Below are 19,653 nucleotides of genomic sequence, written 5' to 3'. Positions count from 1 at the left end.
CTGATGATGTGAATCGTTTGATTCCGGTTGTTCATTAGAGGATCTGAGTTCTTTAAATCTTCTTCAGAGTTTCAGAATTATTAGATTCCTGCATATTTTATTCTCATGACTTCAGCACATTTAAAGTGACCGGCGTTTAGAATCTTTTTCTCCTCCTGAAATCATCGTCTGTGTTTATTAAACTTCTCTGCTGATGTGGGTGGGAGATGATCGGGTTGTAAAGATGCTGCGGTGTATCTTTAAGCGTAACCGCTGATGTTAGGAAATGAGCCGGGATGTGCCTGGACATGCCCTGCGCTGAAGGGATTCCCAGCCTCACATTTTGGCTGCTGGATGAATCTGAAGCATGAGTACCGTGCACTCCCCCCGGTGCACTTTCCCTGGTGTAATCCGCCCTCCTCGGTGCACTCCTGCGGCTCTGGCAGCGGCGGCTGATAGCGTTACACGGTGTTAGCTGCTAACGACCTTCAGAAAGGCATCGAGGTGAATTAATCACAGCCGAACTATTTGTTTACATCGTGACCCCACACACGAGTCCACCGTGTGCGTTTGGGGAATGCAGGGCCCTCTGGGTGGGTCTGCATTTGATCTGATGGTAGTCGTAACATTACAGACAACACATATGAACCAACCAGGAATAAAACCAGAGGGACGGGATGACGGCACATCAAGCTACACCGACTAAACATGATTATTTTAGAGCTGCAGAAGGTGTGTTGGATGCTTTGTAATGCATTTGGATATATCTTGTGTAAAGTCCTGCACTGGTCACATTCTAAACAACAGCCGGTTAAGCTTCATTGTAAATTAAACGTCGTTTGTCTCCCCCCAGTGGCGATGCGCTTTATTACAGGTCAGCGAAATATTGCTCATATTTACATTCTTATTTACATTTCTGGCTTTTATCAGCTGCTGGCTGGTCAGGGTTCCTGGATTAGAGATACCACTCTATGTGAGACCCTATCTGATACCACTAGACAGTATGATTTATTATTGTTTTGTTTATTAGGCGTGTAAATGTGTTTATTTTTACTGCTTGTAATGAAGTGCATGTATTTGTTTTGTTAAAGCAGAGACGTTTTATCTGACATTCTTCTTTATTGTGCGGTATTATAGCAGATGTAAAGTCGTTGTTTTTGTAAACATGGGATGAAAGGTACAGAAGAAAATAAAATAAATACATCAGGATTAATTTGCTGTTTTGTTTTTTCCTAAACTGAAATGATTAATAAAATGAAGAGGAGTGAAAGATGAACGTACGTTAGACATTTTGCTGAGCAGTAGCACATCCCGCGACCGGGAACGACGCTGAAATCCTACGTTATATTATTATATTTCCTTTTCCTACTTTTATCTACGAAGGTAAACAGACTGAATGTATCGAGTCTCTGAGTGCGAGGATTTGAAACTGCAGTTGTGTAAAAGCTAGATTCTACATCACGACTGGAATGTACGACGTAAGCAGAGAGACGTCAGGCCCGAATACGCTGGAATAATTTAGCAAGCTTCACCACAACGGCGGTACTAAGTGCATGGAGAGATTAACCGAGGTAACGCGACCGTTTCCTTACTGGCCGACGGAAACGAGAGACGACGTGGTTCAAACCAAAGCGCTCGGGATCCCACGTAGCCGAGCGTGTGCACAGGGATACGAAAACGACAACGTCAAACGATTCAGTGGTTTCGTTAAGACTCTCGTTATGGCACCGGTGGCAAATCCAACCCTGCTGATTTAGAACCAGCACCCAGACACACCCACCCACCCACACACACACACACACACACACACACACACACACACACAGACTCTCGACCCTGTTATCATCACGCTCACATCAACAAGCCCACCTCGAATTTCCCAAACGTTTAAACACAGAGACAGAACGACACACAACGAGACGCGAGCCGATGACGTTCCCTCCTCACTTCTGCGCCCTCTGGTCCAGCTGAAACAGCTCCAGCATGTCATGCATGGCCTTTCCGATGTTGTCGCCAAAGCGCCGAGCATCCTGTTGAAAAAAGACATAAAAGAGAGTAAATGATATGAATTAAATGATTAAATCAAGCGTTCTCCTGTACTGAGCATCAGAGAAATCAGGTCGTGCATCAAATCTGACTCTCCTTCATCTGATTCAATGGATTCGGCACAACGTGGTAATACTACATCAGAGTAACAGAACTGCAGTCCTATTCAACCTCAAATTCTAGTAATTCACTGCATGGCTACTAAACCCCGACTAATTTTATTACCCAACAAGAAAGGGGTGTCACAGACGGGCACGGTGAGTCCGAGGAAGGACGGTCCAGAGGATATGTGGGGTCTGGTATGGACCGACAGAAGATCTACTGTGGATCAAACTGCAACACACAGCGCATCCAACCCTTCTGTGCCAATCAGAGTGCCCATGCATCTCCTGTCCAGGCATCAGAAATGGACACCAGAGTGACAGAAAACTGGTCAGACAAATCCTGCTTGCTCCAAGATCAGTGGACAGTCCGGTATGTGTTTAACAGATACCGCTGGACTTCTGCAGGTCTGTGTTGACATATTAGGCGAGTGACACTAATGTTTGGATGTGTCCAACAATCACACGGTCAGACGTCCACATACTTCTGACCATATTTGTTAAGTGTGCTGATTAAAACTTCTACACATCTGGACGTGGTGTGTGTGTGTACACTGCAGGGTGTTTGTTAGTTCACATGACGGTGTGTTTCACACAGAACGTGGTGCAGAAAAGCTCCGGCTCTCACCGTTTCAGGGCTGGAGTGCTTGCAGGAGATATGGAAATTGATCAGGTTCTCTCCCACGATGATGTACGCCACCCCATAACCGTCATCGGCAACCTGTCAGAGAAACACAAACCGTCAACACGGCAACTCGTGGAGGAGGTTCAATGTTCCAAACAGGCCGAGGAGAGCCTGAGGGACACGCTACGCTCTCTGTATTCCTTCACCCCTCATACTGGCGCTTTAAGGCACTGTGGCTCTAAGGCTCAAACCTGAGTCTCTGAGGTTGACTCACCTGAGCCAAAATTCATTCGATTAAACAGATGCCATGTTATTTCTCGGGCACTCACCGGGCCGAACCCCCCACCACTGGAAATGTGCTCAGGATGATTGACCAGATCAAACAGCTCCACCTGCTGGAGAGGAGTCTGACTGGTGGATAGCCTCCAGGGCTCAGACAGAACCTGCAAACACAGCAGCAGATACCCATGAGGTCTGGAGACTCAATAATAATGAGGGTAACCGATACGTATCCATCGCGGCGTACCTCCTGCAGGAAGGGAGAGTCCGTTCCTAAATACTTGGAGATGACGTAGAGGCAGAAGAGGTGGCGGTCGATGCCTTTACCAGTCATAGAGAGGCGGTACATCTGCTGGTGCTTCTCAGCCGCCTGCCTCAACAGGTCCAGTTTCTTCTCTCTCTGAGGAAAAAAAGAAGTTTTAAGAGCAGCTGAAGCATCACATGATGTTTGTGTGGATTGAAGTCCATAATCTGTGCAGGTAAACATCTCAGCTGTGGTGGTTCTGCTCCTGGAGGATGCTCAGTGTTTATGTTCTTGCCTCTGTCGCCCTCTGCTGTTCAACAGCGGTTTTGCTTCTGGAATCTACCGTGCAGTGAAACGCGTGAATGTCACTGCGTGCTTGACCAGCCTTTACATGCAGATGACCACGGAACACAGAACACGAGATAATTGTGAGTACTTTGTAGGTCAGTACCGGCTCGTTGCTGACCATGGCCTTTACGAAAGCACAGGTCTCCATGGTGCACGAGCGCACCGTCTCCGTCCGGCCCTCTCTGAACAGACGGGTCATGGAGGCCTCGTAGGTCAGGCAGAACTTCCCTTTGTCCTGGAAAACACACAACAAACAACACGGAGCATCTTACCGTCCGTGTACAGCAAACAGGTTCAGGTAAACTACGGCCTGCTCTCCTATACAGCTAAAGCTTGCCGAAGTGCAAATGTTTGTGCCCCCCGTGTCTATTTAGAACGCTATAAACTGTCCTTTCGATCGCAACCCTTCATATCTCAATCCCATATCGTCTCTCTGCTCTCACCCTGAAGTGGGCGAGCTGCAGGGCGATCTGGATGAAGGCGTCCGGACTGGTCTTGCACTTCTTAATCAGGCCTTTACCAAAATCCTGGAAGGGAATGATGTGGGAATCCACGTCATCAGCCAGGGCCTGAGCTACCGACAGGGAGTTGGCGATCATGGTCTGGCACTGACGAAAGAAAAGAGAAAACAGAGAGGAGAACATGCTGATGAAAAGGAAAACACACCAAAAAAAAATAAAGTGTCATGGATTCATTCAGGATTCATGATGCAAATCCGTCCAAAATGCCCGACGGCGACCGGGTGAATCTGCACAAGCGTTCAGTCCCGGTCAGCAATTCCATGGAAACGTGGAGTCGCCGTATAGAAAACCGGGCTAAAAACGAGCCGTGTGCAGGAAGCCCTCACTGCCAGTACACAACTACAGTCCATAACCAGCGTGAGGAACTCATGATCAAAAGCATCTCCCGAATATCATCACACATCCATGTAGGACTGAACGTGTTCCTACATACTCGTCTGGTTTTGGACCCCTGCTACAGGGAGCTGTGGTTGTGGTGGTGGTGTGTGCCTGGTGACTGACCTCAGCTGGGATGTTCCACTGAAGTCTCTGAGGTCCGGGGAGGTTACGGTGAGGTTGTCCTTTACAGTGACCGTCGGGGGCGTAACCCAGCGTGGTGACATCCGTCGACAGAACGTGCTGTAGTTTACAATCACATCCAAAAGATCAGATCAGAGAGAGAGAAAACACCTCAGAAAACACGCTATTCAAGGAGCGTCCACTGTTTTCTGATCTAAATATACTACATGGACAAAGGTATTGGGACACCGCTTCTAATAATGATATAAATTCATGTGATTCAGCCACAGCAGTTGCTTACAGGTGTAATAGATCAATTATATAAAGGAAATGATCTGTGTGTGGCATTGCAGCAACAGTTTGGGGAAGGCCTTATCCTATAAAGACATGGAAGAAAGGCTCCAGTATCCTGCACAGAGCCCTGACCAGCTCTGGGATGAACCGTAACACCGCATCCAGACGTTCACATACAAATGCCGTCATGTTTTGACTAAACGGGCACAAATTCCCACACACAGACTCACTTCTTATATGACAGTCTTGTGAGCAGCTTCTCAGAAGTGCGGCTGCTGTTCTAGCTGATGAGGTCACACAGACGTCACTTAGGGTCGAGTGTCCACATACTTTTGGTCACTTTTTGTATAAGTTACATTAAAAACTAATTTAACAAAAGTTAAATCTAGTAATAATGACACTTAACCCAGTGGGTGTGACCATGGGCGTGCTCCGTACCTCCCAGAGGTGTCCAATGATGGGTGCATCAGCCCAGCTGTGCTCAGCGTTCAGCCCCATGGTTCCATTCTTGTAGATGATCAGATTGAAGGATTTATCGAACCACCTGTAAGAAGAAAGAACCGACAGTGAACCCGGGGGTACACCGCTCCTCTTGTGTTCCGGTGTGTTCCGGTCCCCGTGACGTACCTGTCGTAGCACTTTCCGTGCAGCAGGGATTTAGCGAAGCCTCGCAGGGACACCGGGTTTTTCGGGTCGTGCTGCTGCTCGGTGTCGTCCAGCGTGACGAAGAAGGCCGCTCTCTCCACGGCGTCCAGAGCCTGTCTGTTCTTACCCTGGCGGAGGTAAGCGTTACGGGCGCACGCCCACGGCACCCTGGAACACACGCGTACCAACATAAACAACCGATCATCATGTTCGGCATTTAGCGGAGGCTTTTATCCAGAGTGACTTACAGTACTGAGACAGTTTACAGTCTGAGCAATTGAGGGTCAAGGGCCTCGCTCAAGGGCCCAACAGTGACAACCCTGGTTCTGTATCGGTTGTGGCATGAGAACGTGGCGTGGTTACCTGTCTCCTGCGGTCAGAGCGGCCAGTTTCTCCTCGCCGGGCAGCGGCTCCGACGTGTCGGCCAGGATCCTCGCCATCTGCTGCTCAAGCTCTCTGGGCAGGAGCAAGCGCCCGTCGTAGAACATCCCCACCTTGAAATAGCGCCCCTTGTGGTAAACCACGATATGCCTGCTGTTGGAGACGTGCTGCAGGGTGTCTGCGCTCACAGAGAGGAGAGACGGGCGCAGATTCAGGACCATCACACAACCACAAACGAGAGGAAAGAGGAATATCACAGCAAGCCACAGCAGAGGGAATCATGGGATGTGACAAAGAGGTCGAGACGTTTGTTTACTGTAGGATTCATTCACACGCTGCACTTTATTATTATTTAGGTGTTCTGAGACAAACGTCTGACCCTTTGTACAAGCCATGTATGAAGAACGATGAAGAATGATGAAGAGGGGGAAACATGAAAGCGCTTCAAACCTCAGTTTCTGAACTTTTAACTTTTAAAATGTCACTCAGACTGAAAGTAGTCATTTATAAATTTGCTCTCACCTGCATAGAATTGAGAAAAAATATACAAACATGATACTTATGACGTGTGTAGTAGCCACGCACTGCTCTCCATTATTCATCATCTCTGTGCAGTACCTCGAGCAGCCAGCAGAGGTCATAACTGCAGCAGAAATGAGGACTCACTTCGCACCGTCCTCTCTCAGGCACAGAAACTCTGTCTGTGTGGGCGCCAGGCTGGTCTACAGCACGTCTTTTACCGTAGGGGGAAACCGGAGCTCCCAAAGTAAACCCACACAGACACGGGGAGAACATGCAAACTGCACACAGGAAGGACCCAGACCGATCCGCCTGGGAATCGAACCCAGGACCTTTTTGCTGTAAGGCGACAGTGCTACCTACACGTGTCGCTGTAAGTGCTACCAATACTGGACAGGATTGGCATGGTTACTTTGCCCCGCCCTTCTTGGTAGTGGATTTAGAGTTTGGAACCCCTTGGTGATAATGATTATATACACTGATGAGACAGAGCATCAGGACCACCGACCCATCACGACACTCCTCTTATTTCTGAGCTTGACATGCTCCAACGTTTAGCGCCACCAGTTTTTGGTTCGCATGTCACACACTGTCCCAACTTTTCTGAAACTGAGGTTTGTACATTCACCGTTCTTCAGGTACCGAGGTGAGATAGAGAATCCGCCACGCCCTGTCAATCACCCGCCGGGCGCTGGGGAGGCTACAGAGGGCAGAGAGAGCAGAAGAAGACACAGCAGTAGAAGGGACAGGCGTGAGGTTTGCTCCCGGCGCCCACTAGGGTTCAGTACCTGTCTCTACGCCTGGGATGCGACTGGTGTTGAACATGCGCTCATACTGGGATGAACACATGGGGATAGAGTTTTGAAGCATGAGCTGAAAGGAAAAGCAAAATAACAGGTCAAAACCAAACACGCCGGGGGGTCTGATGGACGACTGACGTCCCACAGGAACTAAAAAGAAAACAGAGGTTCATCCTGGAGGAACCAAAGTGGGTCAAAGAGGATCTGCACTATATGGACAGAAGTATCAGGACGCCTCTTTTAACCCCTGAATTAACGTTTCAGCCACTAGAGTCGCTAACAGGTGTAATAAATCAACCATATCAAGCAAAACTAACAGTTTCCAGAAAGCCTCTGCACACTCAGTAGCTCTGGGATGAACCGGAACATCGACTATTGAATCAGCGGCCAGCTGTAGAAATACAAATGCTGTCATATTTTGACCAAACAGGCACAAATTCCCACACACAGACACACTTCAAACACACGTCGTGTGAGAAGCTTCTCAGAGGAGCGGCTGTCGTTCTAGCTGGATAGATCACACAGAGGGTCACTCTGTTTTAATACAAGCTCATAATCGGGCGTCCAAATACTTTTGGCCATATAGTGCATTTATAATGAGGGATAAAACACAGCAGATACACACAGGAGATGATTTTAAATGACATGCCAACGAGGAAAACTGGAGCTGACGTCCTGTACCACCAGAACATGCTCCTGACCCAACAGGACCGCACGGGTTTCATAATGGAAAGATGATATTCAATATTCGGATCGAGTCTTTTGATAAAACTGTCTGTTATGGGGTGCACGGGTGACGCAGTGGTCTAATGCGCTGGTGAGATGCGCTCTGAGAACTGCGGAGGAGAAGAACATTGCAGTTCTGGTGGTACAGAGTGGTACTGATGAGCGTGATGATGGTGAAGGATCTCTCTGGGCTTCCGTGAGGAACCGGACGATCTGATCTTACCCCTCTCCAGGCCTGGAACACGGCTGGTATTAAACAGCCGCTCCCATTGGGCCGAACAGAACGGAACGGTGTTCGACAGCGCAAAGAGCTGCACCGCCCCGTCAGAGAGCATGAAACAAAAACCACCAACATCAACCATCATCACTCAACCAGGAACAAAAACAGATTCATCTGCGTATACGTGACGAAATCTACATCATAAACCACGTTTCATTTCATGTGTAAGTGCTTCCACCATGAACCCGTTCTAACCGGTTTAATCTGAGCCCGGTCCAGTCTCCTGCGGTACAGCATGATGGAGTGGATGGTGTTTCCTGCCCGAGCAGCCTGAAGGTTTGTGGGGAAGACGTACAGGAAGTCCTGCAGAGAGAGAGAGAGGATGTTAGGTAAGACTCGGGTTTACAGGTGAGATGTAGACACCTGTTAGTTGGTTTAGGGACGTTTCTCTCACCATTGCATAATAGTTACTGTTGACCATGATTGGATTACGACTCCTGAGGTAGACGTACTCCTCCCACCAATCACTCACCTGAAATAAAAGCACGTTTTATAAAAAGCGATGCGCACACACACACTGACGAAGAATATTTATAAGATACACAGGGTCTGTGTGAAAGCCGAACCCCAAAAAACCTCCTGCTGTTTAAACACAGGCACTGCTCAGCATCGATCATAAAGTTATACACTGATGAGCCAAAACATTAGGACCACCCCTCAGAATAGTGCATGATGCCTATTCTGGAGCACTGGTGTATTGTGTGTCAGCTTAAAGACCTGAGGGACTTTGATCAGGACCAGATCGGTACAACTAGCTCCCAAACACCAAGGGGCGGCACAGCTGACAGGTTTTGGGTCGGTCTAGACTCTCTGATGCCGGAGGACATGAAGGACGGACCAACATAAGATCTACTGAGGATGATTTTAGTCCTGGTGATGAGGGTGAACCCTTCTGTGCCAGTCAAAGCGCCCATGCAACTCCTGTCCAGGCAACAGAACTGGACATCTGACTGGTCCAGGTAGCAGATACTAGAGGACAGCATATCAGGCAGGTGGTGCTAATGTTTTGGCTCATGGGTGTATGGCGATACTGATCCAGTGAAATGTTCTTTTAATGAACAGGCAGATAAATATCATTCTTAATAAAAAATAAATCACTAAATAGGCAAAAGCAGCTCGAATAATGTGGACAAGAGAACGATTTTTATAAACAAATGCTTCATTAAGTGTAAAATAAAAGGTTCTAAAGTGAAACTAAGCATATTTGAGTTCTTATAACTTACGTAATTGGTGGCCCACAGGGACTTTAACATCAGATACCACTGGAGTTTGGGAGCAAGGTTCTTCTGAAAATCCAGAGCGAGCTCCTCCATCCGTTTGTACTCCTCATCATCCAGCAGGGGGCGCACAGACTCCAGATACTGGTAAGTATAAAGGGTTTTAATACAGCAGGAGAACAGAGGTGTGTGTACTGAACTGCACTGCACTGCAGGCCTCCATCTGCATTCCTGCATGCACAGCAGCACGACTTCAGATCATTAACACACTTCCTGGTAAACAGCGTGCGTTTTAGTAGGTTAATACACGTAAACACACGCTGCACCTTTACATCACCACCCAGATCCAGAACACTACCGCTCCTCCATGATGCGGCCCCATCTGCAAAGTGATTCTGATTACTACACCATGAAAGAATTCTGCATCATCTTCACATTCACGCTGTGCTCATCTGAGAGGAGAACGTATCAGTAGATATCGTGGACAGCAGCGCGTGACTGACCGTAAGTGATTCGGCTCTCTGTGAGAAGCGGTCAGAACGATGGACTTTAATAACTTCCCACAGACCTCTAGTGAATAGCTTACCCGTGTCATCGTGTCCTTCACTGAGGGCAGGGGCAAGTTGGGCAGGGAGGTCTGGAAGCTGTACAGATTAGGTGTCTGTAATCCGGAGAAGATCTTCACAAATATCTAGAAAAACAGCATCATCAGACCCTGAAGATACAAACTGGTCAGTTGTTCTATTAATTATACGGCACAGGTTGGCACACGTACCATCCAAGCGCGTGTTTTCCAGGTTAACCTGCCATGCCGTTCACCCATCCAGCCGTGCCAGGACAGCAGGCCCTTCAGGACGCTCCTCATGGTAAAAATTATGACCAGCCAGAGCCCTGTGCCCACCAAGACGCCACCCACTGTCTGCTGGTTCTCCAGGGACAGGTACTTACTGGAAGACACAACAGATCTGGATCAGAATGTGAACTGAACTACGAGAGCGGAGCTTTATTAAGGTTGAAACGTGGACGGAGCTGTAGGGTCGCTTTACCTCACTGGGATAAATTTGCCAGCTTTAAGAAGAAGCCCTAATGATGGATCCACTCGAGCATACTTGGCCCTTCCCATGTACCCTGCCAGCACCAGCATGAGTCCGGGGGCGCTGCCAGGGTACACTCCGGTCATAATCCCGTTCTGTGAGCAGATAAGATCATCACAGATAAGAGAACATGCACAGATTTGTGTTATACAGAGAAAAAGACGTTTCTCTGGGTACCTTAAATCGGACGAACTTCTTCTTCCACGAGTGGAGGCCGGACAGATAGACCTGGCGCAGGGCTTCATGACTCAGCTGCAGGTCGATGCCATCGGGAGAGACGGTGAACTGGAAGGCCACGGCCTGGTGGGCTTCTGCCATGCTGACCGAGGCACAGATACGCCACTAATAAATACTACACACAGACGGGAGGAGAATCCCCAACAAAGGAGTAAATAAAGCAATAAACACTGATGTTCAACAAACATTATTGGTACAAAAATGGATAATTAACCGTAAGAAAATGTAGCATGATGCTAAAATATCACCATAATCACCGTATCTGACTGTTTATGATTAATAGTGAGCAGAGTAATGTACTATTTATATAAAAGAAAAACCTAAATGTGGTGCAGTGACAAGGACACTAGCATATTCACACATGATGAGCATGATATTTATGAAGTAGACTAGAATCACAAAGCCTAATGTGATGCATATACTACAAAGATATTTCAGCAGTGATGAATACTCTAGAATTCTGTTATTATATTTGTCGGATGGCGCAGCGTTAAATTACACTAGTCCACTACTGCTGGGATCCAGGGTTCAAATCCCCAGCAGTGCCATCGGCTATCGGTTGTAAAAACATAAAAATTAAATGAATAAACGTTATCATCATGCAAGGAACATTATAAGTTAAAATCTATTTTTATTTGGACGATCTCGGCGTCTGAATGCACACACGAACACAACGAATGATAAAATCAGTGAAACAGTGTTTGAAGAATCGACATAAATCTCAGACCTGCTTAGTATTTAATGTGTTCAAATTTATAAGAGCTGAAGCAGCTGCAAATGCCTGAACCTAAAAAAAATCTGAAATTGATGTAGATTTTACAAAGATTTTAACTTTTCCAAACAAATTGTTCAGCTGGTTTTAGAAGTTGTAATAAAAAATGACATAAATGTGAAATAAAATGTCTGATGCTCTCAGACTTCTGCCCCAACAGTAAATATAAGTGCTGATGTGCAAATGTATATTTTTGTACACAAGTGACCAATTGTGAAGTATTTATCTTTCTTATGATGATGTTTTTGGCCAGAAGAGTAAAATACAGCAGCTGTGATGAGAATTTACTTTAGAATGATCTTCCTGCTTCTTTTAAACTTCCTCTATTGCATAAACCTGCCAGGAAATTCTATACAAATACAGATAGTATGCAATAACTCTAATAACTGTAATATAAATAATATATTAATATTAAACTGAATTTTATTGAACTATTAGAGCTGCCAAACATCACGTGACTGTCCAAAGTACAATAACTGTCATTCTTCCATTCAAACACCTAAATGCATGCTTTACACCAATAACTAAAACAAACGTCTAATTAAGTAACCTACATTAAAAACAGTAAAGAAAATACGATGCAAAGTCATTATATAGGTTATATAAACCTTACATGATTTATCCACCTTTAATACCAATAGATCGGGTGATATTACATATGCAAAGCTAGCTGGCTAAAGCTAAGGTCATGTATCCTAGTGGCTAATAAGATAAACTGATCAGTTTAGTTAATGAATCAAACAGCACGATTATTGTTCAGCAGCTTTTTTGTTTACATGGGCAGCAGGATAACAGTAGCGAGCTCATTCATGATCATTATAATCACATCTGTATTAGATCCCGTTTTGTTTACACAGAATGACGCGTTACTTACCTGAACAGACTTTTAATTTAACATTAACTACAGCAGACTGAAGAGTTTATTTTAATGATATAACCTCCTTTCTGACATTAATAACCCACCGGCGACCGAATTACACCTACACAGCTAACCAGGTTTGCTTTCAGACTCATCATCTAAACGAGCATACTAAGCTACTAAACAGTACGCCAAAGTAGTGCCTGAGCTAACGCCTACCATACTACTCAGTACGCTAGTACGTCAAGTCCGTGGCTGTGTCCCAAATGCAGCACGAGTCCCTACAGCCGGGCACTACACGGAGTGTGTATGGATGACTTTTAACTCCCTGCAAAGTGCACTACATTAAGAATATATAGCGATTTGAAATTAGACCTCGCCTAACAGCGCCACCAGCGGAGAGGAGAGAATACACCGATGCGGATCCGTTCCTGTAAGCTACCTGCTCATAAGTATGTGGACACTCCTACTTTACATCAGTTATGTCTATACAGTACAGTCACATGCATCCCCATAGGCACTTACATTAAGTTTGCATAAAATAGATTTTAGAACATGACTGTGATTCACTTCAATTCAGCCAAACATGGCACTGCCGTGCTGCTCAACCATACCAGTTTCAGAGTTCAGAAAATGTTTGGAGGAGATGCCACATTCCTGCCCCTCATATTAATCCAGCCAATCCTGATCATCTGTGAGCTTGTGTAAGGATGAGGAAAGTTCGAACCCTGCCCCTGGGTGTGTTGGTCAGTTGATTGATTGACAGGCAGATAGATAACATCAGTAAACTTACATATTTATGGTTACTATAATAATTATAATAATTATAACTATCGCTTATTACATATATGGTATTAGGTTTATATACATAGTAATATATACATAATAACAACAATAATAATAATGATAAGCACAAGAACAGGAATACTAGGTATGTATAATAATAATATGTAAAATATACACAGGTATATGGGTGTGAGGTAAAAAGTTCTATATAAAGCACAAGTGCAAATGATAATAAATGCTTATAAATAATAAATAATAGGTCCAGTGTGTTAGTGGTGTTAGTGGTGTTCAGCATAATGACCGAGGTGGGGAAGTAACTGTTCCCGAGCTGACTGGTCCTGGCACGGATGCATCTCCCCTATATCTCCTACCAGATGGCAGAAGGTTATACAGGGTGTGGCTGGGGTGGTAGGGGTCCCTGATGATGCTGAGCAGTCCTCACCACCTTATGTAGGGCCTTCCATGATGGGTGGTGGACGGGCGCCAGTGAGCAAAACCTACTGGAATGAACTGGAACTAATACTAACGAGTACAGCAAGTTCTTACAATGTTTACCTGCTGTATCAGAATAAGAGGCTGAAGGGCGCGCAGGTGGCACAGCGGGATATTCCAGATATTACACTAGCACACCAGCGCTGAACTGAACTGAACTCCTCGGGTTCGAAACTCGGCATTGCCACCTAGCGGGCACAGCAGACACGAGTTGCACACCATCTGCTGGGTGGGAAAATGACCTGACCAAGCGCTGTGCAAGGACCCTGGTTAGCGGATAGAGGCACATGGGTGTAAAGAAGGGGTCCACTAGGACTGCGAACAGGTCGGAGGGCACGTGGGCAGTAATATAGCCTCCTCGAACGCAATCAGGGATCCACAGCACAAATTGACCATGCTAAATCAGGAGAGATAGAAACTAAATAAATAGAATAAAGAAGCTGAAAACGTTCAAACTGTCTTGATTGTGTAGGCACTGCTGGACCTTGTTAGCTGGACCGGTTACATAATATAACGTCGTTATAAAATGAGCCATGATGACAAAAATAACTCATATTACATGATACTCCTAATGGAACCATGATGACTTCATGTTTAAACAACAAGCTGCTGTAGAACGTCCTGTTTTCTACCCGAGAACATTATTCCAGCTCCTCCATGTCTTTCCTGAGCCATTTCTGTTCTTGTTGCTCATGTCGAGCTTTCCTAAAGCGGTGGACCCTCACTTTGGCCACACGGTCAGTCTGGATAGGTGTGGTCACAGTATGTCTCTATTCCGCGCATGAATAGGGCATTTATAAATAGCAGGGTCAACAATTTGCACCAACAAGGCTCCTCATTGAGAGCACTGAGGGACGGGAGCCGGGACGGGAGCCCACCCTCCTGCTCACATATAAACACCTTCAAAATAAAACCCGCTCACAAACTTTTTCCTCTCACAAACTACCAAGGATGTTTTGTTCCTGAAACTGATGTGATGGTGCAAAAAAAAGTGAACAGAAAAAGGGTCCGCATGCGTAAACATTTAGGGCTAATTAAGCACCGCCGCCTTGTTCCCGTCCATATAAAGTTCTTTCATTCTCCTACCTTATACACTACATGGTCAAAAGTATTGGGACACCTCTACTAATAATGATATAAATGTATGTGTTTGAGTTACAGCAGTCACTAACAGGTGTAATAAACCAGTCATGTAAAGGAAATGATATGCTTTCGACATTGCAGCAACAGTTTAGGGAAGGTCCTTTCCTGTAAAGTCATGAAGAAAAGCTCCAGTGTCCTGCACAGAGCCCTGAGCTCAGCCCCACTCAACAGCTCTGGGATGAACCGGAACACCGACTGATCGATCGGTGCGCAGCTGTACAAGTGCTGCCATATTCTGACTGAACGGGCACAAATTCCCACACACAAACACACTCCAAAGTTTATAAAATGGGTCACAGTCAGGCGTCCGAATACTTTTGGCCATACGGTGCACGCTGGTAGGTGGAGAATTTTAATTCAGTGGTGACCTTTAAATAATAAAAAGCACAAATTAAGATGAATCCTTTACATCTTTTATTAATAATTCAGATTTAAAGTGACCCACGTCGTCCGGACAGTTCCAGGTCAGACTTTGGTCAATTACATCCGCGCAGACGCCTGACTGGACGATAGCACCGCTGAAATTTGAACCCTGGATCCCCGGATCTGAGCAGCAGAGCACTTTTCAGCCTGACTTGAGTTTCCGTTATTAATACAAAGCCTACATACATCAGCGTGGTCGTTTCTTCTTCCAGCACAGGACCAACGTGAGCCCTGATGACGCAGAAATAATTACCAGTTCTCCACTTGTTTGCCAAGTTTACAGATTTTTTTTAACAGAGAGCACAATCTGACACGGAGAGCATTTTATACTGCAGAGCCCTAGAGTACTGCCAAAACGGTACTGATCTGAAGGTCTGGAATAATCATACAAAGCGAGACTGGTGCACATTAACAACGAGATGTAGAGCGAGATCCTTTCCTAAACCCAAATCTATCACAGTAATAGTTATACAACATTTACCGAGGTGCATGACGTGTGGAGGTACAGAGGAACACACGATCACGCTAAACGCTCCCTCGTTTCTCTCCACACGTGTAAGTGAAGCGCATCCACGCCAGCACGGAGCAGCTCGTGTGCCAGGAACGCCTATAGAAGATCCGACAGCCCGTCCAGAAACCCAACCGACGGACTTCAGTTATCCATCGAGCGCTGGCACTGACTTACAAAAGCAGCTCTGTTCACAGGCCCCCGGGAGCCACCGTTCACATGTGTTTTCTATTCACCGAGGGGTGCGAGCGTGCCGCTGATTGGGTCAGGCCAGGACAACGGCTCCATTATAAATGCGCTCCCGTCTGTCCGCTCTGCCAGAACCCGGTAACGATCGAGCGGCCGCCCGGTCCTCTGATAACGCTCTAAAGTTTACTCGGTTCTTATCAGCCGGATCTGACATGAGCGCCGGCCGGAATAAAGCAGGCGTTAGGAACGGTTCAGGAGAGCACGTACGGTTACACCACGCCGTGTTATCTACAAGCAAACCAAACCACACGCCACAGAGGAGCTGGTTTTTATTTAGTAAGAGAGAAACTGGAATTAAAAATAATAGAAACTAAAAACAAGTTAAAATCTAAAACAATGAGTTCTTGATTTAACTCTAAATCTTTCAGATCATTTGGATCCAATTCACAGTATTTATCAGACACTTTAAACCAAAGCGACTTACAGTACTGTAACAGTATACAGTCTGAGCAATTAAGGGTTAAGGGCCTTGCTCAAGGGCCCAACAGTGGGAACCTGGCAGTTATGGGGCTTGAACCAGCGACCTTTCGATTACTAGTCCAGTACCTTAACCGCTAGGCCACAAATGCCCCACATTTAATAAACGTTTAATGAAGATTCAGTCTGGTGATGGGGCCAGTGAAAGTTGGGAGAATTATTACCTTAGGGTTAAGGGCCTTGCTCCAGGGCCCAACAGCAGCAACCTGGCAGTGGTGAGGCTTGAACCAGCGACCTTCTGATTACTAGTCCAGTGCCTTAACCACTAGGCTACAGCTTGCCCTAACTCTTGCAGCCTGTACAACTACAGATGGTCCATTGGTTTGCTCCAAACATTCATTTTAATCCAGAATAATCCACCTGGGTTTGATTCCCTGGTGAAGTTTGCATGTTCTCCCCGTGTCTGTGTGGGTTTCCTCCGGGTGCTCCGGTTTCCTCCCACGGTCCAAACACATGCAGTCAGGATAACTGGAGATACTGGAAATCACCCAGTGTGCGAGTGTGTGTGCTTTGTGATGGACTGGGGCGTTTCCTGTCATTGGCTCAATGAACCACACCCTCAGCGACCCTGACCAGGATGAAGCGGTGGCAAAAGCTCTCTCTACACAGACGCATTTCCCATCATCCTACACTCCCGAGAAGAGGGCGTGTCTAAATTCTTAGCTCCCTTAAAATGCTCCTACTGAGGCTCCTTAATTCCGAGTGATGATCTGACTGAATGACGAGGGAGCGTCCGACGCCTCCTCAGCGCTGAAGATCAATCCCAGCATTCAGTGCGGCACGACTCTTCTCACCAAGAACTACAAACATGGCGGACGAATCAGTGCGGAGCAACCAACAGAGTTCTTTTCAAATGTAAATAAATTCTGGTTGATGTGTAATGTGTATAAAGGTGTAATTATACGAGTGTGGGTTTATCTGTAAATTGGGGCGTCAGGGACAGTTTAAGCGTTTTCGGTACACGGAGGGAGACGTTAGCTGGCGTGCTAGCGCTAACTGTGTTAGCTTAGTAAGCTAAACCTGTGGTGATGTAATGGGTGTATCTCTGTATAAGTAGAGCGTCTAAATAATCTGATTATGAGCTCCAGGTCTGATTAGAATCCTCTCTACTGAGGAGCTGATCAGGTAGGTAGTGGGGGAGCAGGGCGGGTCACCAGGTTCTCACACAGACCCTGTATGAAGCGTGGTGGTGGTGGTGGTGGTGGTGGTGATGATGGGTGTAATGTACTATAATATCAGTATATCTTTAACCGTCTATATTGAGTGGAACACTGCGGTGTGTGAGAGGCGTGGATCATATATAGCAGGAGGAGAAAGTAACGGCGCTCTTTAATCAGCAGGACGGGAGAATGCCGCCTCTGTCCTGCAGTATAAGGACGCACTGTTATGCTGCTCTCCTCTCTAAACATTCAGGCTTCAGGAAACAAAAATACAGCCGCACACAAACCAGGGCTGGTCTAACTCACCTCCAGGATTTGTGCTGTGTGGAGGAATTCAGGTACGCCGAGACGCCCGCGTAAGAGAGGAGAGGAGGTGTGAGGGAGCGATTCAGTACCAGAAATTTCAGGAATTTGTTTACACTGGCGATGAATATAGATCTACAGAATAGAGGACATATTGAGCAACGACATAAAAAGTGAAGTGAACGCCTAACCGACCTGAGTGCTCCTCCACCTACCGGCAAACGCACAAACGCTGGTTTGTTTGTAATAAAGAAAACGCAGCGTTACGAGCAGACCTGTTAAAGCCGTTATTATATTTTATACGCTGGTTTGGCAGTTTGTGTGGCGTTACCGTCCGGTTCCATTAATTTGACACCTGCAGATTATCAAACCGACTGTACTGACGTGAAGGTTTCAGACCAGCGATCCACAATTTTTTTTGCACCATGGACTGGTTTCATATAAGATATAAATTCACAGACCAGCACAAGCAGGAGGATTTAAAATAAATTAATAAGATGAGCTTATAAAAAAACACAAAGTGCATCACAATACTGCTCACCAACGATGGAGAATCAGTGGGAACCCTGAGCTTGTTTTTGCTCATTTTAGCAGCTTGTGGGATTAATTTTTTGGTATCATGTGACTGAAATAGGTGTCAAACACGTCTGTGTTAGTAAAAGAGAATCTGGTTTCTCATAACAAAGCATCTTTCAGAGTGTGATTATCAATAAGACAGAAAAAAATGTCATTATTTATTCTTTCTGTGCAGCCCGGTAATAAATGACGGGTACCAGTCCATGGCTCGGTGGTTGGGGACCTCTGGTTTAGGGTTTTAGGGAGTTTGCTATGGCTCTGTATATTTTGTGTTCATTATTTCTTCCCTGAGAACCATCTTCACCTCCTTCACCTTTACCAGGATCACCATGAAGCTCCTGATGAACAGATTTTGTGCTGATGTTAATGTGAGGTTTGGAACTCTGGAGCTGCATATGATCCCACAGTGAAGTATGGTGGTGGAAGCATCATGATATGGGGCTGCTTTGAGATCATTAGTAGTGGAGCATTAGGTGTCATCAGACTTCAATACAAAAGGTTCTGAATTGCGGTGCTTCTCTCGGTTTTAAAAACTGAGCTTTTCTTCATGTCTTTGTAGAGCTCGCTCATGCTGGGAGGACAAAGAGCCTTCCCTAAACTGTTGCTGCACAGTTTAAAGCATTTCCCCTAAATTATAGTTGGATTAATTGTCTCTGGATTTCAGTCGAGCTCTTAAACCTTTTGTTAAACTTTAGCAGTGCTGCAGGTATTTATTGAACTTCCTGCTGGAATTGAAACGTGCGTTCTTACTGGTGTGTTACTGGAGCCCAGTGCTATTCCCAGAGCGCAGGAGGGGAACGCCAGTCCGGCCTCAATAGGACTTTATACAGCCAGGCGTAGCTACCCTACTACACCCCCTCATTAGCCTGCTAACGGTGGCTGTGTGCATCATAACCCCTCAAACACAACAGCAGGACTGTTCCAGCCAATTCAGACCCATTAGGAACCCTTGATCACTCCTCAATACACTCCTGTTAGGGTCTGCTCTCTCGGAACTGCACTGGCTATGACTAAACCGTTATACAGAATGATAGTTTTGGGGATTGTACTAGATACACTGTTAGGTACTAC

The 19,653-nt window shown here is 46.0% G+C and overlaps 1 protein-coding gene across 3 annotated transcripts; it reads right to left on the bottom strand.

Annotated features, from left to right (window-relative positions):
- Positions 1-1,078: 1,078 nt before the first annotated feature.
- On the bottom strand, positions 1,079-12,626 carry cpt1aa (carnitine palmitoyltransferase 1Aa (liver)). 3 transcript variants are annotated; one of them, XM_062989506.1, is made up of 19 exons: positions 12,481-12,626; positions 10,775-10,949; positions 10,550-10,692; positions 10,279-10,450; positions 10,090-10,194; positions 9,510-9,647; positions 8,681-8,758; positions 8,482-8,589; positions 8,230-8,317; positions 5,944-6,139; positions 5,563-5,748; positions 5,374-5,479; positions 4,645-4,761; positions 4,066-4,230; positions 3,726-3,857; positions 3,278-3,430; positions 3,081-3,194; positions 2,755-2,847; positions 1,079-2,009 (listed from the first exon to the last, which is right to left on the bottom strand). In XM_062989506.1, the coding sequence occupies exons 2-19, from the start codon at positions 10,913-10,915 to the stop codon at positions 1,923-1,925; spliced, it is 2,322 nt and encodes a 773-aa protein (XP_062845576.1). In that variant the 5' UTR covers positions 10,916-10,949; positions 12,481-12,626; the 3' UTR covers positions 1,079-1,922. The 3 variants fall into 3 exon arrangements, with proteins under 3 accessions (XP_062845576.1, XP_062845574.1, XP_062845575.1); XM_062989504.1 differs by lacking the exon at positions 8,230-8,317 and adding an exon at positions 7,269-7,353; XM_062989505.1 differs by lacking the exons at positions 8,230-8,317; positions 12,481-12,626 and adding exons at positions 7,269-7,353; positions 11,895-11,919.
- Between the last annotated feature and the right edge of the window lie 7,027 nt (positions 12,627-19,653).

Source organism: Trichomycterus rosablanca, chromosome 27, assembly GCF_030014385.1.
Source record: "Trichomycterus rosablanca isolate fTriRos1 chromosome 27, fTriRos1.hap1, whole genome shotgun sequence".
Classification (NCBI taxonomy): domain Eukaryota; kingdom Metazoa; phylum Chordata; class Actinopteri; order Siluriformes; family Trichomycteridae; genus Trichomycterus; species Trichomycterus rosablanca.
Note: the sequence above shows the minus strand (reverse complement) of the source record. Positions and strands in the feature narration are given on the sequence as shown.